Source organism: Herpailurus yagouaroundi, unplaced genomic scaffold (assembly GCF_014898765.1).
Source record: "Herpailurus yagouaroundi ecotype Mexico unplaced genomic scaffold, PumYag 159, whole genome shotgun sequence".
Lineage (NCBI taxonomy): Eukaryota > Metazoa > Chordata > Mammalia > Carnivora > Felidae > Herpailurus > Herpailurus yagouaroundi.
Window position 1 is genome coordinate 44,418,807 of NW_024412400.1, and position 27,574 is coordinate 44,446,380.

Sequence of the window (27,574 nt, forward strand, 5' to 3'; positions counted from 1 at the left end):
GAAGGAAGGAAGGAAGGAAGGAAGGAAGGAAGGAAGGAAGGAAGGAAGGAAGGAAGGAAAGAGGGTCTTGGGTGGCTCAGTTGGTTGAGCGTCCAACTTTAGCTCAAGTCATGATCTCATGGTTCATGAGTTTCAGAGCCTCTCATCCAGCTCGCTGCTGTTAGCTTGTGTTCTCTCTCTCAAAACTAAATAAACATTTTTCAAAAAAAAGAAAGGAAAGAAAGGAGGAAAGGGAGAGAAGGAAGAAGGGCGGGAAGGGAAGGAAGAAAGAGGAATTTAAAATTCCGTGCCATACATAAAACTGCATTTGTATAAACTGTGGAAGAAAGGACTAGAATTTATTAATAGTGCCTGAGGTTTGGGTGGCTTTTCAGTTGTCACTTTATGTTATTGTTGAGATGACGTGTTTCTGGTGGGATGCAGAACAGAGAGGACCAAGGGGGCGATGCAAGCGTGCAAACACACTGCAAGTACCCGCAGGCTTTGCTCTCACCTGTGTCCATCTCGTCCACGTTGCTGAGGAAGTCCTCTGGGGTCGTCGGGACACTGTAGCACCCTAACCCAAGGCCACTGTCGGTGCTCTGCTCCCTCGAATGATAGGGCCCCCTGGGGAGCAAAATATGGGAGAAACTTCAATGCAAGCCCACGCCAAGAAATTCCAAAATAAAACCACAGGTCACAAAAACCCTAAACTGGTGCAGTTCTCCCATTCTGTCCCGCTTTCCAGGTAATGAAGGGAGGCAGACTTTGCACCTCCCATTAATTTTAAAGCATGCACACCAATGTCAGTGAAATTAAAAGACTGTAGGCAAATAAAATGGGCCTTTCATGGCAAATTGACACTGCTTTCCTTTCTATCTCAAAATAATAAGTTGAACCATGTTCTGCAAATAGAGTATGATGGCATTTACGTAAATTTCTTAAAAAAGAAAACAATGTTCAATATTACTTATGAATGCATACATTAACAACCAAAAGGAAGTATAAAAATATGTGTGATGGATACACCAATTTCTGAATAGTGGCTACCACTAGGGAGGGAAGAAGAGAAAGAGACAGATTTCAGTGGTGGTGGGGATGGGTTTAAATATTAACTATAATACTTAAAAAAAAAAGATCTATGGCAGTATGGCAAATATGAGTGTTGTGTACATGGGTAAATCCTGTTATTTATATTATTCTGCACATTTGCAATATTTCAAGTCAACAATTTAAACAATTTAAAAATTTAAACAATTTAAAAATTCCTTTTCTTCATTATCATGAATTTAAAAATTCCTTTTCTTCATTATTTCACTTACTGTTTGTTTTCACCTCTCTTTCTGTTTTTAAAAACTTTCAGAATTGTATTTGTTTGTTTGCTACAGGCCTCTGCAAGAGCAGAAAAGACACAGGAAATAGAGAACCGCCCTTTACTTGGGTTGAAAAAGCTACAATTAAGGTTTGACTACTTCTACTCATGAACATGTTTCTGGCCAAATTATCTTTTCTTTCTGCTCACATGCTTCATATTTTAAAAACATCATCTCTTTGTTTTAATTAAATTTTTTTACTGTAAAATAGTTTTAGAGCCACGTAGAAGATGTAAAAAGAGTACAGAGTTCCTGTGCACCATTCACCCAGCTTCCCCAAGGACATCTTACATAACCATAGTACAATTACCAACATCAGGAAATGGAGGGCTTCCCTCTATCCCCACCCCACACTTCAAGCTCCCCACCTTTCCCCAACATAAACAAAGACCCATTATACATTAAGACCACATAATAAAGAAAGCAAAAAGAAGTTACTCCAAAATGCTAACTTACCCATTGAGGAAAGGATCTGAGCTATTATTAGTGATGGATCTCATGTCTGGGGTCATGGCTGGCGGGTTGACAGCAGGCTGAACAGTGACTAGAGTCTCGGCTTCCATGGGGAGCTGTCTACAGAGGGCGGCTTCCTACAGAAATAGGACAGTCAGAGGGAGAGGCAAGTTATTCACTCATTTTCACGAGAATTGGAGCAAAGTATGTTTCACATGAAAACCTTCCGCCAAACACAAAGCACTTAACGTTTGTTCCCAATCAGTCAAAATCATCAGGAAATCATTACTGTTCTTTCTCTGGAGAAAGTCTTACTGGCATAAGTCACTTTTGGACATCTACAAAGTTAATGAGAAGGTCCGCGACTATCTACCTCAGGACACTTCTGTAACAACTGTCCCACCCATCCAATTATTTAAATACTCAAATCATATAAAGGCATCGAGACACTTTCTCAGAGACAAGGCTATTTTTATGCCAGATGCTCAGACCAAATCTAAGTCAATCAAAGCAACTGAACTCCTTTGATCTAGCAGGTACATTCTGGTCTTTGCCACAGAGTCAGGCTCTACATCAAATCGTATCTGCATCAACCAGGAGAGCAAAACAACCAGTTAAAAAGTTTGTTAGTCGGTCAGTGTTTCTATTTGGCTAATCATTCTGTTGACCTGATTAAAATGACTGAAGGTTGTGGAACCATGCAGAGCCAAACCCAATCTCACTAACAACAAACTGATAGCATATGGATTTCATTACCAAAAATTAGAATGCTAGAATTATTTTTTTCTTAAGCTGGCATTACTTTGCCAAAAGAAGTCAATCCAAAAGGTTATGAATTTGACTGCAATTACTTTCTCCGGGTAAAACCTCCAGGGAGTCTCTCTCACTTTGACAACCATGAGCAGACATCAAATTCCTTTCAAATTTGCTGCTCTTTCCAGAGAAGAATACTTTTATATGTTTATACTCGCATCCAAAACCAAAGTTCGGCCCTTCCTATATTTATGCCTATCAGTTTCCCACTTTCCAGCCTGAAGTCATTGGTCTTACCATCTCTCAAACCCCAAAACCATGGCTACAATGGCAAACAGAATATTTAGGCCATCTAAATTACGGTATCTTTGTTAGATCTCTTCCAGCCCTAACATGCTATGATTTTAGAGAGTAACTGCTGTCTAGACAAGTCTAGTGAAGTCATCGGCAATAAAAACTTTCGGTTACTAGAGTTCATTGTACTGTTACGGGGAGTTATGGTAGCGTGACTCTTATAAAACATGAGACACCTGATTGATAAGAAACTGCATTGTTAATTTGTATTGAAATAAACACACTGGCTAGAAAGGACCTCTGGCTCACTTCTGTTCTGGTTGCAAATAACCAGAATACTTAACAAATTTTCTCCAGTAATCAAAAAAAAGCAAACCAAAAAAAAAAAAAAAAAAAAAAAAAAAAAGGAAGTTAAAAAAAGTCTTTTTTAATGTTTATTTATTTTTGAGAGAAACACAAGAGTGCAAATGGGGGAGAGGCAGGTAGAGGGAGACACAGAATCCAAAGCAGGCTCCGGGCTCTGAGCTGTTAAGACTGAGCCCAACGTGGGGATTGAACCCACAAACTGCAAGATCATCACCTGAGCTGAAGTTGGACGCTTAACCGACTGAGCCACCCAGGTGCCCCAAATGGACTTTTTTTTTTTTTTTAAGGTTGATTTTAGTTCATAATTCCAATCTTGGAAGTACTTTCTGAATAGATCTAGAAAAATTAAGTTGTTTTCTGATAGTTGTTTTTACATTGTAGGAAATGTGCATTAGAAAACTTATTCTCCAACCAAAGCTTACCGAGGACCTCATAGAGAACCTGAACCTGAACCTGGTGTGAGAAGACCAGAGTCCACCATGCACACTCATACACACAAACCAGTCTGAAAACATCTAGTCAATGATAAGATTTCTACTTCTTTGATTTTTTAATTTTTTTAACTTTTCTTTTTAACGTGTGTTTATTTTTGAGAGAGGGAGAGAGAATGGGGGAGGTGCAGACAGAGAGGGAGACAGAAGATCTGAAGCTGGCTTTGCACTGACGGCAGAGAGCCCAACTCAGGGCTTGAACTCACAAACTGTGAGATCATGACCTGAGCCAAAGTCAGACGTTTAACTGACTAAGTTACCCAGGCACCCCTCTAGTGTTTTATAAACTGTGAATGCAGAGATCCTGTGGTCAATAAACTTCACGACATAAAAAATCAACTTTAACTAGCACATTCTATTTTCTAACCATTCTAAATAAATGTGGGGTTTACCCTTAAATGGTATGCTTTTGAACATACAAGTTGAAGAGACTGCTGCATTTCCTTATATCTGACAAAATTTTTTCACCATACATCTTTTGTTTAATTTTATCTATTTATTTTGGGAGAAGAGATAGTTCGTGGGAGGGGCAGAGAGAGAGAGAAAGAGAGAATCCTAAGCAGGCTGGGCACGCTCAGTGCGGAGCCCAATGCAGGGCTCGAACTCACAAACCGTGAGATCATGACCTGAGGCAAAATCAAGAGTCGGAAGCTTGGGGCGCCTGGGTGGCGCAGTCGGTTAAGCGTCCGACTTCAGCCAGGTCACGATCTCGCGGTCCGTGAGTTCGAGCCCCGCGTCAGGCTCTGGGCTGATGGCTCAGAGCCTGGAGCCTGTTTCCGATTCTGTGTCTTCCTCTCTCTCTGCCCCTCCCCCGTTCATGCTCTGTCTCTCTCTGTCCCAAAAATAAATAAACATTGGAAAAAAAAATTTTTTTAAATAAAAAAAAAAGAGTCGGAAGCTTAACCGACTGAGCCACCCAGGCGCCCCTCTCACCATGTGTCTTAAGAATACTGGTTGAATTTCCAATACCAATGTGGTCTGAATTTAAATACAATAAGAATTATTTGTGGAACTTTACTGGATAAAAATTATACACGTACATAATACATATGAACTATTTGTCTTCTATAATAACATGAAAGTAAAATGTTTAAATTAAAAGAAAAACTATCAAAAACTAGCTATAAAATATATAAATTAAACTTTCCTCTTCATTTAAATTATTGCTGGCATATTTCAAATAGATACAATATAAATTTTTACAAGACCGCTTGTGTGTGATTAAATACATAAATAAAATTCAAAAAGACTATAATAACCAAAGTTGAAATAACCTATACTATATTGGGGAAAACGTTTCACTGTGCCATCTGCCAATTCACATCTGTTCCCCCTATTTTAAATTAAAGATAATTGAAGTTCCATTCCTCAGCATCGTCATTTCCCCGACTATTTTGAAGGCTTGACCCCACGTCATCAAAAGAGGCAATGCTATGTTCTGTCTGTAGGGGGCTCACATTATCATTTTCCACCTTCAAATGACTGACAAATGAGAAAGAGTACAGAAAGCGTGTTGAATGTACCTGAATAATAACTTTGAGACATCAATCATACTTGACTGAGTTAGAAAGTTATTATAGGGGGCAATACTCTTTCCAAGATTATTCTTGGATGACAAGTCATTCCACACAGCAGTCAAATAAGATCATGTTGGGCCCCTGCTCTACACCCTTCTGGATGGTGCCCCACAAAGCCCAATGTGCCAGCCCTGTCTGCTTCTCCTCCTGTGTCTCTGACATGCTCCCCTCACTCACTCCCTTCCCAGTGCTCCTCCCACTGCCATCATCTGTACCATGTGTTCCCTCTACTTGGAACGTTCTCCTCGGATCTTCCCAAAGTTCATATGTCACCTACTATCTGCCTCCTACAAATGCTACCTCTTCAGAGACTGCATGAAAGTTTCTTCATAGCAACTTAAGTATTTCTTTTTTTTTAAATGTTTTTTCTACGTTTATTTATTTTGAGAGACAGAGCATGAGCAGGGGAGGGGCAGAGAGAGAGGGAGACACAGAATCTGAAGCAGGCTCCACGCTCTGAGCTGTCAGCACAGAGCCCAACTCGAGGCTTGAACTCAAGAAACATGAGATTCTGACCTGAGCCAAAGTCGGATGCTCAACTGACTAAGACACACAGGTGCCCCACAACTTAACTATTTCTCTGTCTTTCCCATTAGAATGTTAGAAAACTCCATGAGAGAAGGTATCTAATTTGTCATGTTCACAACTATATCCTCACTGCCTGGAACAGTCTAGGCCTATAGTAGGTACTCAATAAGTATTTAATGAATACTCAATAAGTTCAATAAGGTACTCAATAAGTTCAATGAATAAATGAAAAATATTACTAGACTTCAAATGGGAATATTTTAAATTGTGATTAGTAATAAAAGAAAAAATACACTAAGAACATTCAATTCTCATCTTCTATCACAAATATGAGTGAAATAACGCCCTATGTATACATATCTCAACTAGCCAGGCACAAACTCCATCCTTGTGTGATGATCCCACTGCTCTCTTTCCTGCTCCTAAGACAGAAGATAAGCTGGAGGGCAGAGTGGTCAGAAGCAGGAATTCTGAGGCCAGGTGCTTGGATGTGAACCTTGGCTCTGCCGTCTCCCAGCCAGTTAACCTCTCTGTTCCTCATTTGGAAAGAGAGGATAATGACAGCTTCTACCCACACAAGATCATTTAATAAATGTTAACTAAGTAATATTATTATTACCTCATGTTCTGTATCCAATCCCAGAAAACAAAAGCAAAAATAAAAACAATCTCAGAAACCACAGTATTGTGTGGAACTGATCCACACTGAGTGGTTTGACATTTCTTCCCGGTCAACTTTCACCTTGGAAGGATTAAACCCGAGTGAAATTCATCATGATGAGTCAGCAAAGCTAAGAAAACAATTTTCTTTCTTTCTTTCTTTCTTTTTCTTTCTTTCTTTCTTTCTTTCTTTCTTTCTTTCTTTCTTTCTTCCTTCCTTCCTTCCTTCCTTCCTTCCTTCCTTCCTTCCTCCTTCCCTCCCTCCCTCTTTTAAATAAGGAGAGGTCTGTAAACTTCTTTATATAACATAAATAGTTTTTAATATACACGGAGAATAGCGAGGAGTTTCACTTCACTTAATTATGTAAGTTCCATATTTAGAATTTTTAAAAGTCTACCTTTTTTTTGAATGAAAATATTTTCCTATTTCTGCTCATGAATTAAAGGAGGAAAAAAGAGCAGTACAAACCCCAAAGTTTGGAAATAAAAAGACTAACATCACTAAGAGGTCCACATCCAAACAAGGGAGGATTTATTTAAAAAAAAAAAATTAGGTATAAAATTAAATCCCAGACTCAGTATGATTTTGGCTGCCACATGACATCTGCTGTCCTACATGCCTGACTTTGGTTTGACCAAGAAGCAGCAGTCAAGACTGACGAAGGTAAAATAGCTAAACCACAGGCAGAAGTGGTGGCAGCGGAGTAAGCAAACGGATGTGGAAACAGAGGCTCAGTCAGCCAAGGTTGGTCTAGGCCTAGACTCAGGCCACCAACTCAGAGAGTGGGTGTGGCAGCTGCTTTAGCCTGAGCTGAGGCCCCAGCTCCCCCTAGTCCAGGCAGGAGAACAAAGGCTAGGCTGGAGGCACATCTGAGCTTCTTGGTCTCACTCTCACCTCCCATTCCCACTCCAGTCCAGTAGGTATATGCACAGATGCCTTCCCAGGTACCCCCACCCTGTCCTCTCGGACAAGTCTTCCGTTTCCTAGACTCCTCGTACTTCGGGTCCCTCTTCACTTAGTTCTATCTCCCCCACCCTTTGAGGTTCTGTTGTTCCATCTTTTCCAGAATGCCTTCCCTGACCACCAGAAGCACAGCAAGCCACCAGCTTTCCCTCTCCTGGCCCTGGACTTCTGAATACATGTATCCAGCTGGGATCTGAAACCCCACATCTCACAATGCACTCCTCATCTGGCCCCAAAGCAGCACTTCCTGGCTGACTTTAAGCCTTCACCTAAAGCTAACACCACCTATCCCAGCTCAAAATCCAAGTCCACCAACTCCCTCAGCCCCCATAGAAATTCATTCATTTGTACCTGTATTTATTTATTTTTTTTAAATACAACAGAAGCTACCAGGTGCCCAGGTACTGTTCTTGGCAGCAGGGATACAACAATGAGCACAGGCCAGTGCCCTACCTCGCAAAGGATTCTAGAGAGGGAGAAAGAGGTGGACAAGGGCCAAACCTTGTGGGTTCTATCTCCTTGATATCTCCATACTCCAAACCTCCTTTCCATTTCAAGTAGCAGATCAGCACTGCTTCTCTAGATATTCCAAAAGACCTTCCTACCTCCAGTCAACCTCCACATGCAAGGCTACATCCAGGTCTCTGTTCTATACTTTGCAAAGAGTGACCGGAGGAGAAAACTAAGGCTGGAAGGGGTCTGGGTCTCATGACTTACGAAGAAGCAAGGCTCTCAAACTATCATGGACTATCACGTGGAAGAAGGAAGATTCCTTCCACCACAGATTTGATGCAGATCTGATGAAGGGCTTTCCAGCTAATAGTCTTGTTGAGTAGTGGGATTGGCTTTTCTCAATTCTCTGGGCTACTAGCCACTGGAACTCTCAAGCAGTTGATGAGGGTTAAATGCTATCAGACATGTCCAGAGCTTGGCACAAGAGAGAAAGTGTCCTTGGAATTGGAAAGACTGCAGTTCAAATCCCAGCTTGGCTACTCCCTACCTATAACATCTTGGGCTAAATTCTTAATCTTTCTTGACAGTTTATTCATCTGGGGGGAAAAAAAGACTGCTTATAAAACAGTCATCTTGCAGGGCTGTTAAAAAGATTTAAAAGCACATTTATAAAGAACCTGGCCCACTGAGGCAGTCAACAGAATAAGTTACTGATAGTGTTACAGGTTTGAGGAGGCAGAGATGTTGGCCAACTCTTGCATATCACTTACTATGTGCGGAGCTCTGTTCTGGGCACTTTAGCATTTCATCCTCAGGACAACCCAACTGTCTCCATTTTACAGATGAGAAAACTGAGGCTTGGAGAAGTTAAGCAACCTTCCCAAGATGTATCTCCAGAGTCTGTTTTTGTATCCACCACACTGACAGTGTGTGGCAGAGAAAGAAAAACCAAGGGTTGAGGTCAGGAGACCTCCACGTTTTAGCTCTTTCACCTACTGGCTGTGGGACGTAGGCAAGTTATTTCATTTCTCTGAGCCTATTTTCCCAGCTAAAAAATGGAAATACCAACCCCCTTCCTTTAGGCAGTTTAGAGGAGGACTGGATGAAACAGCTTGTTTATCTGTCCTGAACACAGTTTCCCTCCCTGAACTGGACATATTTTATGCTCCTTTTCAACGTATATGGGTGGAGCTAGTGTCCTGGGAATTCACAACACATCAAGTTGTAAGTTCAGATTTTAAAGGCCAGTTTCAGAAAGATCTGGAAAACTGCCCTTAGTAACCCCACCCTTACCCTTCTCTACCACAACTTTATTTTTCTCTATCCAAGCTGAGGGTGGAAAGACTGTTGCAAAATAAGGGCCTGAGAATCTCTTTCAAAGTTTGTGGTTGTTCATCCAGGTCCCTGAGACGAATAATTATATGTGGGTTAAAAAAAAAAAAAAAAAAAACAACGCACACACACACAACAACAACAACAACAACAACAACAACAACAACAAACTCCTTTCCTAGCAGCTGGGGAAGGGGGTGGGTATAAAACAGAGTGAGGGATGTGAAACACAAATGCTGATTTGTAAGTTGAAGATGTCCCGGGAAGCAAACCTCAAAGCTCCTTCCCTTCCAGCTCCCCACTGGCCTACAGCTTGCCTGTGGAATAAATCAACAGAGGAGGTGAGAAAGTAAACAGCAGTTGAAAGCATCCTGCAGCCCTGTCCATCCTTGGATGAGGGCATGCCTGCAGCCAGCCAGCTCCTGCCCTCACTGGAATGTACTTCAAAGAGAAACAAATGACAATAACCCCTTCTGAGGGCGCTCTGTTTGATTCTAGCGTGTGTGGCCAGGGATTCTACAAAACTGGAAGACTGGCTTGTTTTAATTATAAAGGGTGGGGTGAGTAGAAACAAATGAAAAAATAAAATAAAATAAAGACAATATTTTGAAATCCTAACATTAAAATAGTTACTCTGGTACAGAAGAGTTGCTGTCTCTGCCAAAACCCTAAGGGACTTGAGGGAGAATGCTGAATTATTTACCTTCTTTAGAGGAAAAAAAAATTTTCCCAATGTAAATTTCTTTTTAACTCTATGCCAAGAGATTCTAGAAAGTCATTGTCACATTTCCTGGAGCCTCCCTTTTTCAAATACCTCATCATACATTCTCAGCTGTCAGACTGCCGCTATGAAAGAACAGTCGAAACTCTCACACTTTGGGGAAAACATTTGTTGAGTCCATTGATTACCATGGCCTGTTTGCTGATCTTTCCATTCAGTATGTATACAACTATCTTGTGTTATTCTATAACCTCTGTTGCTCCTTAGAATCATATTAAGGAAAGCATTACAATTTAGATATTCTCTCTTCACTAAGAAAAAAAAAAAAAAAAAACCAACAACAACGGCTGAATGGACTTTGAAATGGTCTATTTCTTCATACCCTGGTGATCTTATTAAGATCAGAAGTATGAAGCTGTGTTTTTCCTTTGGGCAAGCTTGGTGACCCTCTATTTTATTTTATTTTATTTTTTTTAATTTTTTTTTTCAACGTTTATTTATTTTTGGGACAGACAGAGACAGAGCATGAACGGGGGAGGGGCAGAGAGAGAGGGAGACACAGAATCGGAAACAGGCTCCAGGCTCTGAGCCATCAGCCCAGAGCCTGACGCGGGGCTCGAACTCACGGACCGCAAGATCGTGACCTGGCTGAAGTCGGATGCTTAACCGACTGCGCCACCCAGGCGCCCCAATGACCCTCTATTTTAAACATGTGTTCAGTTTATACCGTTTTTTAAAAAGGGTCCTTGTAAAAAGAATTGATATTATTTCTCAACAACATAGGAGCACCGAGACATTTTAGAAAACGGAGTGTTTGCTGGGACTTGTAGACAAACGAAAACACTGACAGAAGTTAGAATTGAAGCTCTCTAGAAAGGAGGGACCACGTCTGTGTGCTCACTGCCGTGCACAGTACCTGGAGCGTTTGTTGAACAAATGAATGAATGAACTTAAGTAGCTCGGCTATCATAGGTAGATTTACATATTGGTTGGACAACAGTCGACCCTGAAACCTAATTCTATGAAACGCTTTTCGAAAAGTTACATTATACCTTCTGAAGCAAAGACTCTTTATGAAACAGCCACCATTTATGCTTCACGACCTGCCATCATATGACACTTTTTAACCCCTCTACATAGCTATTCTTCACATGACAAAAACCAGACTTCAGATCCTTCTCTCAGAGCAATGCTGCTCAGGGCCGGGTGTGTCCCTCCTGGGCCCACAGTCAGGAATGGCTGCTCGAGGCCGGCCAGCTGGCCAGCCAGACCCCGTAGTGGCTGTCAGGCCTAACAGAAATCTGTGAGAGCAGCCAGAAGAACTCCAAAAGAGGCCTCCCGCCCAAACCCTCTGTCCCCATCCCCGTTGCCCTGGCAACGAGAGGCCAGGCTTAGTCAGCAGTTTTGTTTGACAAGCTACATTCTCCCGTCCACGTCCACGGAGCTCCAATTATGAGAGAGACAAGGGTAAAAGCACAGCTGAATTCATCTAGGAATAATAATGGTTTCTCAACAAGACAGGCCCTGAGAAGGGACAAGGGGGAGCGAAGGCTTCTCCACTTAAGAATCTTCCAGGGGGCTGACAGGAAGTCCTTGAGGTTAAAATCTTCAAGGCAGAAGCCCCCCCCCCCCCCCCAGCTTCATATTTAAAAGAATAATACACATGAAAAGAAATACTCTGCTTAGATAAAGTCACGACTCTGTTTTCATGTCAAGGGATTGTTCTGCTCGATGAGTAAATAGTGACTGAGAGGCCTGTTTCTCAATTTCTTACCAGTTACCAAAATTTTCCATTTCATCGGGTAAAGTTGCAAACATGCCCTCAATAACTGTAGAATATTCTGTTACAGCTTAAAAATCACAGTAGTTGCTCAGTATCATAAAGGGCATGTTTGGTTCACGGTATTTTGAAAATTATGTCCAGCCCCGTTGTGGAAAGGATCCCAGGCAGCTTACAATACATACAACCAAAGTCACGGCACAACTTCTACGGCTGATACACAATAAATAAATGACTTCCCGATATATTAAGAAGAAGAGATAACAAAATGGGAGTATGACATGCTACCAGTTTTGTTTTAAAAAAACACAGCATACACACAGATACATACAAAGACTGGAGAGAAATCACCAGCATCTTCACAGCCACCGTCTCAAAGTAAGAGTATGAGTGATTCTTATGTTCTTGTTGTTGAGTATTTTAAACATTGTTTTACAATGAATGTGTTTTGTCTTTCTTGTATGATGATTTCACTTTATTATTATTTTAATTATATATAGTAAAATTCACTCTGTGGTAGGCACTTCTTTTTTTATTTTTTATTTATTTTATTTATTTATTTTTGAGAGAGAGAGGAGGGTGCAAGTAAGCAAGGGACAGAGAGAGAGAGAGAGAGAGAGAGAGAGAGAGAGAGAGAGAAGCGGGGCTCACCAGAAGTGGGGTTCGTGTTTTACCCGAAGCAGGGCTCGTGCTCACCTGAAGCGGGGCACAAACTCACCCAAAGCTGGGCTCGAGATCACTGGATGTGGGACTCAAACTCACGAACTGTGAGATCATGACCTGAGCTGCAGTCAGATGCTTAACAATTGATCCACCCAGGGGCCCTGCGGTGTACATTTCTGAGTTTTGACAAATCCATGGGGTTGTGAAATAGCTACCCCAATCAAGCTACAGAACTGTGCCACCAGCTCCAAAATTCCCTGGTGTTGCCCCTTTGCAGGCAGCCCCCCAACCCCCAACCCTGGCAGCCACTTCCATTCTCTGTTCCTATAGTTTTGCCTTTGTCCAGAATGTCATATAAATGGAGTCATACAGTGTATGTTCCTTTTTTGGACCCGCCTCTCTCACTTAGTGCATGCTTTCTTTCATCTCAATCAGAAAAAAAAAAAACCTAGTCAATTATATCTTTAATAAATTTAAAACATTATATTTTTCTCATTAAAAAGAAAAAAAATGTCACAAACTGAATTCAAATTTATTTTTTAACAATAGGAAGATACTGGGAAGCACAGCTTCAACTGAGATTGCTTTCTTTTCTAGAGTTGCCATTTTGCTCATCAACTTGAAGCTGCCTCTTCGTGTTTGGGAATCTTCGCAAAATAAAACTCTCATGATCATGGACAAGAGAGAATGTCTGTCACAAAAATTCACTCTCCACAATGTGTGTGATACATGCCCGTTGAAAGCAGGGTAACATTCACTTTCCTACTATGACTCTGTGCCACAGACCTGGCTGGGATTCCCCTGTGCTTGTTTGGGGCACCCCTTAGCTTGGAGCACATGCCAACATTCCAAGATAACTCATCAGTTATCGGATACAAGAAGTTCAACTGTTGCTATAGCAGCCAAGGCAAAGTGTAGGGGCCATTTTTAATGAAACTCTCCTACTTTAGAAGATTTCTGGGGTGCTGGGGTGGTTCCGTCGGTTGAACATATGACTTCAGCTCAAGTCATGAACTCACAGTTCATGGGTTCAAGTCCCATGTTAGGCTCTGTGCTGACAGCTCAGAGCCTGGAGCCTGCTTCAGATTCTGGGTCTCCGTCTCTGTGCCTGCCCCTCCCCCACTCATGCACGCTCACACTTCGTCGCTCAAAATTAAATAAATGTTAAAAAAAAATGTAAAAGAAAGAAAGAAAAAGGAAAGAAGAAAGAGGAAAGGGGCCTCTCTCTTGGAAATTCTCTCGTGATGAATGCAGGTAGGTCAAGGCTGCCTGCAACGCAAGGCCCCCAAGAAGTCAGCCTGTACAGCTCATGCCCTTGGGGAAGCAAGAGGAGAGCCACACTCATTACAAACTGCCCAGGGAGCAAAGACTATTCAGACAGTTGTTGACTACCAAGGGCACGGCAGCGGGACAGGATGAACAACTGGAAGTCTACAGATAATCTTCAGCCCTCATCAGGACCACCATTTCCTCTATCCTTATTCCTGTTTTCTACCAAATTCTAAACGGCAGCTAAACAGGTGAGCCAAGTATCACCTCTATTGACAGTCCATTTCCCTGTCCTTGCCCTGGCCTAAGTGCAAATAGTGAGGCAAAAAAAAAAAAAAAAAAAAGAAGGAAGAGGAGGAGAAGGAGTAAAGAAAACCCAAGATGACAGACATAATCCACACCTGAACAATGAGGCATCTTGGCAAGTGCCCCAGAAAACTATCAGAGAACACTCCAGCACTTTATTGTATGGCCTTAAACAGAATCTTTGACACTGAGTAGCAGGCTGCCTCTGGATGGGAGTGGGGAGACCTTCCACAATTAAAAAGTTTCTTTAGGCCTTTTTTCCTGTATTCCATAATAAAAATAAAAAGACATCAGAACCATCCATTCCATCTTCTTTCCTCCTCCTAACTACAACACACACACACACACACACACACACACACACACACACACACACACAGTGTGAACTATGTGAGCCTCCATGAGCAAATCTGGACGTTTCTCCCCACTGTGCTGTACAGGAGAATTGCACAATATGATGCAGCAAAATGCTCCTAGTCCCACAGCCTCAAGGGATCAGTATTTAATGAACTTGGTTGGCATTTCTGTAATACGAACCATCAATACTACGTTCTGGTTCAAAGGCACCTATGGTTGGAATAAAGGAAACAATTTGGGGCACTCTTCCCCACCCCTTTGCAGAAATACTTTCTGTGGGAAAGAGAGAGGTGGGGCAAGAGAAAGAGAAACACAGAAAGCGGCAGAAACTGAGAAACAAGCAGTTCTTTGCAGAATGGTGATAGCTTTGTGTAAGAAGAAAAAACTCACTAAAGCTTATTTAAATGTAAAACTAAGAGAAAGCTTATAAATGCTACTATAATACTGTTTAATTTGGTATATATTATAAAATAGAAAAAATATCCCAAATGGGATTATTATCCTAAGACAAAAAAATAATACAATTACTTCCTGCTAAGAAACATGATACTGTATATCTAAAAACAGTATAAACAACTGTTACCCTGAAATAACCATGAAAATTCAGATGTAAATCCTCAGGGAAAGAGGCACAACTGTAGTTATATTATGAAGTTGTATTCCTCAAATTCAGAGGACAGTTCTACTGAAGAACAAAACATAATTTATATTCATTGCCCTCATTTTCAAAGGCCGTGTCTAAAGAATTATTTTAATTCACCATGTTTTTAAAACTTCACACAGTATACATACTTTCATCCTCGAATTTATTTCATGAGAAATACATTATTCATTTATAGATGTCAATGTATATTTTTTAAAGTCTGAGATGTAACTAAAAGAAAAAGTTGTGTTTACCATGATATCCCCACAACATTTGCAAGAAAGTTCTCTGGAACAGTTAAAACTACTCATTTCCTTAAACGAGTGAAAGGAAGCCACCCATGTATCTTGCTTCATGTGAGTCAAAAAGGAAAGTCTGAAGAATTAGAACAATAAACGGAAGCTTTCTTCCCTAAAATGTAGCCAGCAAGATTTGTGAGACCTAAAAACATAGGCTACATTAGTTTACAACACAGAAGAAATAATTCTGTTCTCGCACAGACCAAGCAAACAAGGAGGCAGAAAACTGTGGGTTCCTTCAGAGATTGTCTTTTATTCATTTTCTGAAATGCTGCATTGACCCTGACCCGTAGAGAACACACAGCAACATTCTATCCGCTGACTGAGTGACTGACTGACTGAATGAAGAATGAATGAATGGAGTATGGCACAAAGGTGCCTGATCAATACCCACTCTATCAGAGCCCATATGCAAACATTTTCCTTCTCATTCTCCCTCAATTTTCCCTAATTCTTTTTTATGCTCCATGGTAAACCAAAGATGGTTGCAAATTCTTTGTCATTTTGTCCATGGAACATCCCCTTCTACTATCTGCTTTAATCTAGGGCAAATCTGTGATTTCTCTGACCAAGAGCATATGGCAGAAGTGACTTGGTGACAGTTTTCAGAACCAGACCGTAAGACGTTGGCAGCTTTACTTCTTGTTTCTTGGAACATTCTCTTTGGGAGACCCACGCTGCTATGCAATATGTCCTACTAGTCAGACTGCCTTGCTAGCTAGAGATGCCATATTTAGATGCTCCAGGTTTTAGTACCAACCAAGCCCAGTCTTCCAGCTATCTTCATCATGATGCCATGCACTTGAGTAAAGCCATCTTGGACCCTCCAGACCAACCCCCCCACCAGTTGAATAGCACTAGGCGGCCTTTGTCAATACTATGTACAGCAGAATTCTACATGCTGAGATCTGTTCAGATTCCTGACCTACAAAATTGTGGATATAACAACATGGCTATTTTTAAGCCACTGTGTTTTGGGATAATATGTTACACAGCAATAGATAAGTGGAACACAGTCTTCCTTTCCTTCTAACGATTAGCAGTAGAACTCAAAGGCAGCATGCTAACACCTCTAGTCCTTGTACTCATATGTTTGGCTACAAAGACAATGCAGGTAGATGCTGGGAGAAAAAACTGGGTTCTACTCATACGGTTTGGAGTAGGCTTTGGGCCTTTAATGCTTCTAGAGAAAGATTTACCCTGAAGGCTAGCAGCCACCTACCCTCCAGCCTTGGCACCAAAGATCACGGAGCCTCCAGCAGGCACCACAGAAGGCCATACCTGCCTCATGAGCTCCTCTTGGCGCATTCTAATCCTCTCTCTCTCCATCTGGATCCTCTGAAGCCGAAGCTTCTGCTGCTGCTGCTGTTGAGTGGTCAATGCATTGGGCATGCTCATGAGCCCTGCTGGTGGATTCTGAGTAGGGTGGTTCTGCTGGCTCAGGGTAGTGGATGCCATTTGCTGTTGGTGCTGGTGATTCATCACTATAAGAGAGAACGTGCAGGAGATTAATGAACAGGGCCTATAATACCTTATCAAAAAGAGCCCATCTGAATGCTCTGCGCTTTGAAGTATAGATTCCTGAGATTCCTTCCAAAGTACTTTCTTGTTAATCATTAATGTTTAAGTAATTACTACCTTAATTCAATTCATGGAGGCTCAGATATTGGCCCTACTCCTGACTCAATTAACTCAGCATTTGTGCCCTGTTAAAAATTATTTCACACCTTCCCCATGTCTAGAGCGTATTTTAAGCCTTTAAGAACATAGTGGTCAAAAGTAAATTCCACAAATGGTTACCACAACATATGATTTAATTTTCAGTAGGACATCTGGGTGTGTGTGCACTTTCTCAGACAACCTCCATGCTTACAGCAGAGCTAGGAAGGACATGAGATTACAGATACACAATGGTGGACAATAATATCTAGGATGGATGAGTTATTCACAAGCAAAGACGTAAAACAAAGCGCCTAGACTAGGGACCTACACAGAAGCAGGAGACTACTGATGCTTTGTTCACAAAGGGTACCCCCGGGGGCACCTGGGTGGTTCAGCTGGTTGAGCGTCCAACTTTGGCTCAGATTATGATCTCATGATTTGTGAGTTCGAGCCCTGCATCAGGCTCTGTCCAGACAGCTCAGAGCCTGGAGCCCACTTTGGATTCTGTGTCCCCCTCTCCTACCCTGTGTCTCACTCTCTCTCTCAAAAATAAAGAAACATTAAAAAAATTAAAAAAATAATTTTAAAATCCTTCAATAAATTCTATAATTGGCATTCCCACATACAAAAAAAGTATTTTTAAAAAGTGCTAGTTTTTCTTAAAACAATTTACCAGTTAAATGTGCTTAACTTCTGCCTAGGCAATGTCCCATAATAAAGAAAACCATGCTTTTGGTTTCTATTTGCTCTTAGATTAGAAACCAAAACAACATAGAGTTTTATATACTTCATTTCTGAGGAAAAACTCCTGATTTTTGCTACATTTGGGATCACTATCTTTATTTTTTTTTATTTTTTTTTTTTTAAATTTTTTTTTCAACGTTTATTTATTTTTGGGACAGAGAGAGACAGAGCATGAACGGGGGAGGGGCAGAGAGAGAGGGAGACACAGAATCGGAAACAGGCTCCAGGCTCTGAGCCATCAGCCCAGAGCCTGACGCGGGGCTCGAACTCACGGAGCGCGAGATCGTGACCTGGCTGAAGTCGGACGCTTAACCGACTGCGCCACCCAGGCGCCCCGGGATCACTATCTTTAAAAAAGAAAATTATTGGTATCTTTAAGTTTATTCATTTATTTTGAGAGAGAGAGAGTGTGAGTGAGCAGGGGAGGGGCAGAGAGGGGGGGAGAGAGAGAGAGAGAGAGAGAGAGAGAGAGAGAGAGAGAAATTCCAAGCAAGTTCCATGTTGTCAGTGCAGAGCCTGATGCAGGGCTCAAACTCATGAGCCGTTGAGATCATGACCTGATCTGAGATCAAGAGTCGGATGCTTAACCAGCTGAGCCACCCAGGTGCCTAGACATATTTTGTTTAAACTCTAAAGGTTAAATATTTTAGTCTTTGGTTTGCTATATGGACATCACATAGAAACATATTTTATAACTAACTTTTCTTAAATGAATTTTAAAGTAGCCTAATCAACCATATATTAAATGTATATGCAAACCCCTCACACACACACACACACACACACACACACACACACACACACACACACTTGAAAGATACCAACACAGATTTTCTGGAGACAAATTGGTTTCCTCATGCAACAATTAATTCCACTGCAGGAACTTCCTCCGGATGGGGGTAGAGGTAGGGTAAAAACATTCTTTTTTTAAAAATTTATTTATAACCCACTCAAATCTTTATTGCATTTCCTGTGTGCCAGGCACTGGGCTTGTCGTTGGATAAATAGCTCCTGCCCTCACAGGAATTAACAGGCTGTTGGAAGGAATGTGTGAAGAAATGAGGTGAATTTATATGTGGAGCTGTGGAATGCTAGTGTTCGACTTTGTCAGGATTCTTAGAAATTATCTAGTCCATCGCTTTAGTTTGTAGAAGAGATTGAAACCTAGGAGAGGTAAAGGGCTGTGCTCTGGTTAGCAGCAGGTAGAACCAGAGTCAACGTGGAGGCCTCCTGATGTCCTGTCTTACCTGATCTTCCAACCATCCTTGGCCACCCTCTGCCACACCTTACAGTGAAGAACAGTAACAGCTGCTTGAAACTGAGGACAGCCTGCTAACCACGGTTTGCCTTCAATAGCAAGCAAGTTCCCACTGAAACAGCAGGGTCATCAACACAGGGCCCTGGGCCCAGAGCTGTCTGCGTTACAAACGGGAAGGGTTCGAGGAAGGTCCGGAAAGATGGACAACTGTCTGCTGATGAGGACAGGAGCTAACGAGCTCCTGAAGGGGAGGTAAGGATGCTTGTGGAGTACTCTGCCTAATCAGGTGCAGGCTTCCCTTTCTAAACTGAGCTCACCATAAAGAAATCTCACCTTCTGGCACCATTCCTGGCACACAGGGAAACGCAGTAAAACCGTGGGATGAATGAATGGAACCAGCTGGCAATTTCTTATGTTCTCAGTTGGAGAAGAGAAAAGAAGCACAGCCACAATGGATGCAAAATAATGGGAATGAGTGTTTCATTTCTCGAATGAAATTCTAGAAACTGTTAGAGCATTTTACAAACTCTACTAGAAGGCCTGGGTAAGGGGTCATGGATTGTGCACACACTGTATCACAGGGGGAAAGTGCTCTTAAAATACAGTGAGACAAAGTCCAGATATCCGGAAAGGCTTAATCCATAAGACTTCTTTCAGGCCACAAGGAAGCTTAGATGGAAGAACAGTGATTATTTCCAGGGACAGTCATTTCTGAACTTCTGAGAAAGTATGCTCCTATTTTTTTCTGCCATAACTGCTATAGACAAAAAAGAGAAATCTGTGAATTGAGTATTTCCAATCAGAAATCCCCAGACTAGGAGAAAGAAGGTTAAAAAAGCTAGGTTGTTGGTTGGCAGTACAAAGGTTATTAATTTTTAAAAGTGACTGGGGTCCGGTAAGTTAATGATAGGACATTGGAGCGAGGCCATCTTCAGTGATTCAGGAAAACTGCCCTGTCAGTGTTCAAAGACTGCCCCGAGTTCATTCACAATGGATTGTTTCTCAACTGCACACAGAACCAAAGGCTGCTCGGCAGATTTTATTAGCGTCTGCCTCCTTATCTGGGGGAGGTGAAGACTTGGGAGAGCTCTTTGAGAACCACACCCTGGCTCGTCTTCCAAACACCAGACCTCACAGAGACATCAATAGGGAGGAATGGGGGAGATGTTGCTTTCTTCCACTTAATTTAGATTTGATTATGCAGACTACACATCTCCAGTTATTAACTATAGTGACGGGACAAGAGGGGAACTTAGACAAGAGTTTGTTTTCAAGGTCAAGCACACACACCAACAGGATTGTGTATGAGAAGATTCACCACAGTACTGTCTATCATAGCAAAAGACTAAAAATTCTATCCACCAAAGGGAGATGATGATCCATCTATTCAGAGGAATTCTACAGAACTATTCCAGAGAATGAGGGAGTTCTGTGGGTACTTAAATGAACAACATAGAGGAAACACTGTTCCGAGGGGGGAAAAAATTGAAGGGATAGAACTATATGCATGAGCATGCTATTACTTGCAGTTAGAAAGGGAGAGCCTGTTTTTTAAAATGTTTATTTATTTTTGAGAGAGAGAGAGAGAGAGAGAGAGAGAGAGAGAGACAGGGTGCACATGGGGGACAGGCAGAGAGAGGGAACAAAGAATCCAAAGCAGGCTGCAGGCTCTGAGCTGTCAGCACAGAGTCCGGCACGGGGCTCAAACTTGTGAACCGCAAGATCATGACCTGAGCCAAAGTCGGACGCTTAACCGACTGAGCCACCCCTAGAGAGCATATTATACATACACAGCAAATCTCTCTAGGAGGATACACAAGAGACTGGTGGGTGCCTCTGGAGAGGAAAACAAGGGTCAGAGATGGGAGGAGATCTTCTTTTTCTTCCTCTGTACCACTTTGTAGTTTTCCTATGTGCATTTATTACTTATATAAAACAAAAAAATATAAAAGTAAAACCATAAAATAAAAACGTGGTCACGTATGCATCAAACTCAGTATTTTCTTGATGGAGCTCAAGGAGATAACCCCCAAATTATCTGATAAGCAACAAATAAGGCTTAAGAATATTATCAAGATCATCAAAGCTGAGAGATCACCTGGTACAGCTCCTCCTTGTACAGAAGACAGAAACCAGCACCCAAAGGAAGAGTGGACTTGGTCAAGGTCATAAAATGGTCAGGGGCCTAGAAGCCAGCTATCCTGGGTCCACCGAGGTGCCCATGATTCAGCCTGCCACTCTGCTCCATCTAGTCAATTGATTTCGAACTATTAACCTTCTCTGAGCTTGCAGCTCATGAATGTTACTGATGGTTGAGGTTCTTTAAAACCACTGCTTTTGCTAGCTATTCCGAGAAAATGGGGGCAAAAGAAGACAAAGATAAGCAGAGGGGAGGACCTCAGGAGAGCACGAGAAGGCAAAACATGTAAGTCTGCAATGAATAGAACACATCTTGGGATAATATTCCAGAACATTTTAGGGAGAGAACAATAGTTCAGTTTAAAAAAAAAAAAAAAAAGGAGGGGGGCAGAGTATCCAAAATACAGTTTCTGAGGCCAAACCAGTTAAGGGCAGACTGCCATTAAATGCCTCAAAAAAGCTCAAGACCTCATCAGCTCTAGACTTTTGCCAGTCCCCACAGAAAGGAATAACCCAAACAGAAGATTTCTCCATTGAAGCAGGAATGCATGAAAACTAAAGCAGAGACATCTATTTTTTTTCCTTCCAAGCGTCAGAATTTAATTTTAAACCCACATTTATCTTTTTCATTGTTTTCATCTCTTCTTTTTTTCTCCCTCCTTCAATAATTGGCTTTCTCTTCTGTTTTTGGAAATCAATATAACCATGCTCTGTAGCTATGTGGCCAGAAACATTTCACTGCTATCATTTAGTATAAAAGAAAACACAGAGTAAAACAAACTCCACAGCATCTGAGATCCAAACACCCTTTTAATTCAATGACTGTGTCCTTGGTGAAATAAACAGTCAACATGGGAATGGGGTGTGGCAGGGGTTGAGTATCCACGTTGGATATAACCCTTTGGTTAATGCTGCTGAGGGCATTGTACACTGGTGAGCCCTCTGGACTGTTCCAGCAAAAACATTTGGTCACTTCTACAAAGACCCAAGAGTAGGCTCAAGGAGGAAGGTTCCTGAACTCAGTTCTAAGCCCACATATCATTTGCTACCTAAGAAACAAATATGTAAAAAAAAAAAAAAAAGGCAAAGGCTTCACCCCTGAACTTTTGCCTTTTACAGCACAAGGGAATAGAAAGCAATAGCCCATAAAGTGCTTTGGCGGCTTCTCCAAGCCAGGAGCTGCAGACTACGAGGGAGGCCAGTGAATCAGAGGCTGCCCAGTGCGCCTCCTGGAATGTTTGACAAACGTCTTTTTGGCCTCGAAGAGGTTCAGTGACTTGCCATTCTGTGTCCTGGGCTTGCTTCCCTCATTTTAAAAATAGGCTTTGGTCACACACACACACACACACACACACACACACACACACAATGCCAAGTGAAGAAAACAAAATGTTAAGGGGTTAGGTTCAACTACAAAATTCATCACAGGCCTGGATGGAGCTGGCTCTGAGTAGATTATGGAAAGGACAACAGTGTGCTGAAAGCCAAAGACCTAGAAAGACACAGAAATTACTTTATTCCCTTCAAGTCTTCCTCCCCAATTCACTTGTGCGTCTGGGGAGGGAAAAGAGGAAAGTCTGTAGCTACGTATACATTTCTCACCTCATTCTCAGCCTTCTTTTTCCTTCTGACAAACTTCGCAGCTGAGGGGTCACCATACCTGGCACTTTGAAACCTTTATTATATTTTTTAATGTTTATTTATTTTTTTATTTTTATTTATTTTATGTTTTATGTTTATTTTTAACGTGTATTTATTTTTGAGAGTGAGAGAAACAGAGTGTGAGCAAAGAAGGGGCAGAGAGAGAGGGAGACACAAAATCTGAAGCTGGCTCCAGTCTCCAAGTTGTCAGCACAGAGCCTGATGCGGGGCTCAAACTCACAAACCGCGAGATCATGACCTGAGCCGAAGTAGGATGCTCAACAGACTGAACCACCCAGGCACCCCTTAAGTTGAACCTTTAAAACACACAGTTCTGTCAACAGGTCAGAGGCACAATTCCATTTAAGTGAGGGAGAAGGCCTCCCCAGCCACTCTAGGATTTGGGGAGCACCCCAGCACCTACTCCACAACTGTGTTTGATCTGTGATAGAATTGTGTTCCATCAATAATGGAGAAAGTGTCACATGTTGATGACTGTGGTTCATTAGTTCCATAAAAATGTAATACCCATGAGTTCACACTCATATAAACACAAGGCTGAATACATAAATACATGGAGGGAGAAAAGACAAATCTCCTGATTTAATATAAACACACTGTCCTCAAGGAGGGGAAGCAAAACTCTTGCTCCCTAGCAGCGGTTTGTGTATAGTGACCTCCTCCCAAAGAGTACAGTATTGAATGGGCAGAGGGGGATAGTAACTTTACAGTGGAGAACTCTTACTTATCAGCCAGATGATCAAGGTCAACCTCAACAATGATAAGACATAGTGATAGCAGGAGCCCCAATAAGATGTGACAAAAACAGCACTTCCTCCCCAAAGCCCATCATCTCAAGTCTAATCAGAGAAAAATATCAAATTCCAACAGAGGGGAATCCTCAAAATTCCTAAGCAGTACTCCTCAAAGCTATCAAGGTAATCAAAAAAAGGAGAGTCTAAGAAACTATCATGGCCAAGAACAATGTAAGGAGACATGACAAGTAAAGGTAATGTGGTATTCTGTACAGGACCCTGGAACAGAAAAAGATATTATGTAAAAACTAAGGAAATCTGAATAAGTATGGATTTTAGTTAATGATAATGTATCAACACCAGTTCATCAACTACAACAAATGTAGCATACTAATATAAGATGTTAATAATATGGGAAACTGAATGAGAGTGTATATGGGAACTCCATCTTTTCAATTTTTCTGTAAACCTGAAACTATTCTAAAAAAAAAACCAACCTGTGTGTGTGTGTGTGTGTGTGTGTGTGTGTGTGTGTGTGTGTAGTAAGCACGTCTTTAGTAAATACCAGGGACTGTGCAGGACATTGTCTCTTCAATACTATTAATTCATTTTTATAGAGTATATAAAAATGGACAATTTTTATAGGGTATATAAAAAAATGGATAAATACTCCAAAAAAAAAAAAAAAAACATGGTCTATAGTGTGTTCTATGGGAGCAAATAGATATTAGGCTAGAATTAAAATAATAATAATAATAATAATAATAATAATAATAATAATAGTTGCTTCCAGAGGTGTTCCATGGTCAAATAAGATTGGGAAATGTTGGGCTACATAAAGTTAAAAGAGTTCATTTTATTGCAGGATTCCTCAGAGCCTTTAAGGTTCTAACAACAGACAGTGAGACTTTCCAAGAAGAAGATATAAAATGCAGCACTTCTCAAACTTGGAAGTCTAGCGTTCTCCAGAGCAGGAATACTGGGAAATGCTGGTCCACTGCAACTTAGCAGATGTCTTGGCAGTGTGTTGAATTTGAACTGAAGATGAATTAATATTTATTAACTTCTTACTACGTGCTAAGCCCTTTACAGTCAACTAAGCAGATGTGTAGGACGTGGAGCCAGAGACAGGAACACAGCAGCCTGGTGAGTGTTGAACAAAGTGGTGTTACTTGCCTAGGGTCACCTACTACTGTTCATGATACAAAGTAACGTAAAAAACAAAGAAAAGCAAAACACAGGGAAAACAAGGGTTAGAAAAGACTGCCAGAATATCTGCTTAAGTTCTCCATAAGCAAAGGCTGATTTAACAGGAAAATTGCAAAGATGGTTTAACTTCTGTATCAGTTTTCACAGGTGGTGAGCAAAACCTTACTGCATTAACTTTACTTCCATATATTCAAAAATAACCTATTTTTTTAGGTTTTTTTTTTTTACTTGCTTCTGTGATAAAATAACATTAAATGTTCCAAAGAATCCTTCAAACATCTTCCCTTGAGAGAGGGGAGAGCTTCAAAGAGGCTGACTTAGAGCTTTGAATACCTGGGGGCAGTTTCCTCAAAGCAGGTGAATAGGAAATATTCAAATACACACTTGATCTGGGATCCAGGAAACTTCCTCAGTTTGATGTCTGGGCTAGTAAGTTTATATAAATTGCATGAGAAGTACCTTCCAAACACATAATTACCCTACAAGAGGGTATCACAAGGGCTCCTGAATCGTGACCATTTGAATAGAAAGCTCTATCATCACTTCATTTTCTGTCCCTACTCTGCAAATGTTGGAACTGAGGTCTGTCACAAAGGGCAACCAACTGTCCTGATCTTACAAGAGACTGAGGGGTTTCCTGCAACACAGGATATCAGGGCTACATCTGGGAGAGCCCAGGCAGATGGGGTCGTTGGTCACCCTAGGCTGTGACTGTCATGGCCCCAGAGCTAACTCATGGTAGTAGAACCTCCAAAGTTTCCAGTTTCCACTCTAATGTGTTTCCTTACAAAGGAACTAATGCCAGTATGAAGTAGCCATTTGATATTTAGAACCACAGCCAGGCAGTCCGTCCAGACTAGCTCTCACTGTGCCCTCCATGGATTACAACTAGCTGACCGTCCTTTTGCATCCACATTATCTATCTGACAATCAGAGAAGAAATATCACTCCTCCACTTAGTCTGTAACTTTTTAAGGAAATCAAGCACTATTTATGACACTGCATTGCATCACTCATAAGCATGCACTTGATTAAGTCTGAAAGTCAGGAAATCTTTCCTGTTGGATTCTTGGTTGGGCCATACATGCTGAAGAAAAGCTCCTTTAAGAAACACTGAGCTATTCTCTTCGGTGATTTGAACCAATTCTCATCTTCCTGAGAGCTGGATTTGTGCTCTTTATAAGTAAGACCTGAAGAAGGAGTCAAGTCTCCACTTACCCCTTGGAACCAACACCAATGATATGGACTTTCTTTATAGAAACAGAACAAAAATAATTTAGTGTACTTCAGATATGCCTTACTGATGCACAGACATTAAATACTATACTAAGTTTCAGGGTTTATGGGTCAGAAATTGGTAGTAACCATTACTCCCATAATTTTACAAGTAAATATTTAACAAGTGCTTGATTTTTGTCACTGTTTTCTCTTTACTTCCAGAGCATAGTTCTCTGCTCAGCGTCCATTTCATTTTGCTCTGTTTTATCATTAGTGGTTTACAAACTCACTTTTTCCACAATGCTCGTTACTGGTGGGGCCATGTATTCACCCTATTTTGTACCATCACCATAGAAGTTCAAGATGAAGGGGGGTGCCTGGGTGGCTCAGTCAGTTAAGCAACTGACTTTGGCTCAGGTCATGATCTCGTGGTTTGTGGGTTTGAGCCCCGCATCAGGCTCTGTGCTGACAGCTCAGAGCCTGGAGCCTGTTTCGGATTCTGTGTCTCCCTCTCTCTCTGCTCCTCTCCTGCTTGCACTCTGTCTCTCTCTGTCTCTCAAAAATGAATAAGCATTAAAAAAAAAATTTTTTTTAAAGAAGTTCAAGCTGAAGGGACCTGAGTTCATGTAGACCAGGTTCTCAAATGTTTCTTTAGCAATAAGATCCTTCCCCAGAGCCAATGTATGACATGAAGCAGAGGCAACCCTCATGTGCAGGGGTTCAATTCAAAGCAAGCCTAGATCCTGAGCTGGTGCCAGTGGGTAAAGGAGCACTTAAATGGCAGCGCTTTTGACTATCTTCTCTAAATCATCTTGATCCTGCTTTCACTCTGCTTTTCCTACAGGCACTTCTCAGCTCTCGCACGACAATATCAAACCAATTTTAAAAATCTGTTGAACAGACACAGCTTTTGGAGTCCAGATACTAACAAAGCTTAGCTTCTGCTCACTCACATACCCCTAAAATCCTGGCATGGAACCTTGGGACACAATTTAAAACCAGTGGAGTAGGCCAATTCACTCATTTTAGAGATGATCCTTGGAAGGATAAATGACTCTGCACAAATCATAGGCATAGACTGTGACACACCTAGGCAGCCCACAGAATATGCTAGAATGCCATGGCTGGCATCAGTTGCACTGATCACCATTCGCTGGCCTGTGCTGCTCACCTTCAATAATCAAAACGTACCAATTTAAATTCAGTGACAAGGAGGGGCGCCTGGGGGGCTCTGTCGGTTAAGCTTCCAACTTCGGCTCAGGTCATGATCTCAAGGTTTGTGAGTTCGAGCTCAACGTCGGGCTCTGTGCTGACAGCTCAGAGCCTGGAGCCTGCCTCGGATTCTGCGTCTCCCTCTCTCTCTCTACCCCTCCCCTACTCACACTCTCTCTCTCTCTCTCTCAAAAATAAATAGAACATTAAATCAAAAATAAATTCAGTGACAAGGATGTGTTTCCTTTTCCCTATCTTTTCCCGATTTCATGAAAAAGCCTAATGTAGACTAATGTAATTTATTTACTACTACAAAATGATGAAATCAATATGAATCACATGTTTGCATGATCTGGTTTTACAGAAAGTGATATAGGGCTTTCTTCCTCAGTCTTTTTTTTTGTTTGTTTAATATTTATTTATCTTTGAGAAAAAGAAAAAGAGCATGAGAAGGGGAGGAGCAGAGAGAGAGGGA

General features: G+C 41.4%; 1 protein-coding gene across 1 annotated transcript in view; it reads right to left on the reverse strand.

Annotated features, from left to right (window-relative positions):
• Positions 1-27,574, reverse strand: part of WWTR1 (WW domain containing transcription regulator 1) — a 140,113-nt gene that overhangs the window by 9,802 nt on the left and 102,737 nt on the right. Inside the window, exons 4-6 of the mRNA XM_040480461.1 lie at positions 16,543-16,745; positions 1,809-1,942; positions 494-606 (exon numbers count right to left, since the gene is read on the reverse strand). Coding sequence (XP_040336395.1) covers positions 494-606; positions 1,809-1,942; positions 16,543-16,745 — 450 coding nt within the window. The remainder of the gene's footprint in view (positions 1-493; positions 607-1,808; positions 1,943-16,542; positions 16,746-27,574) is intronic.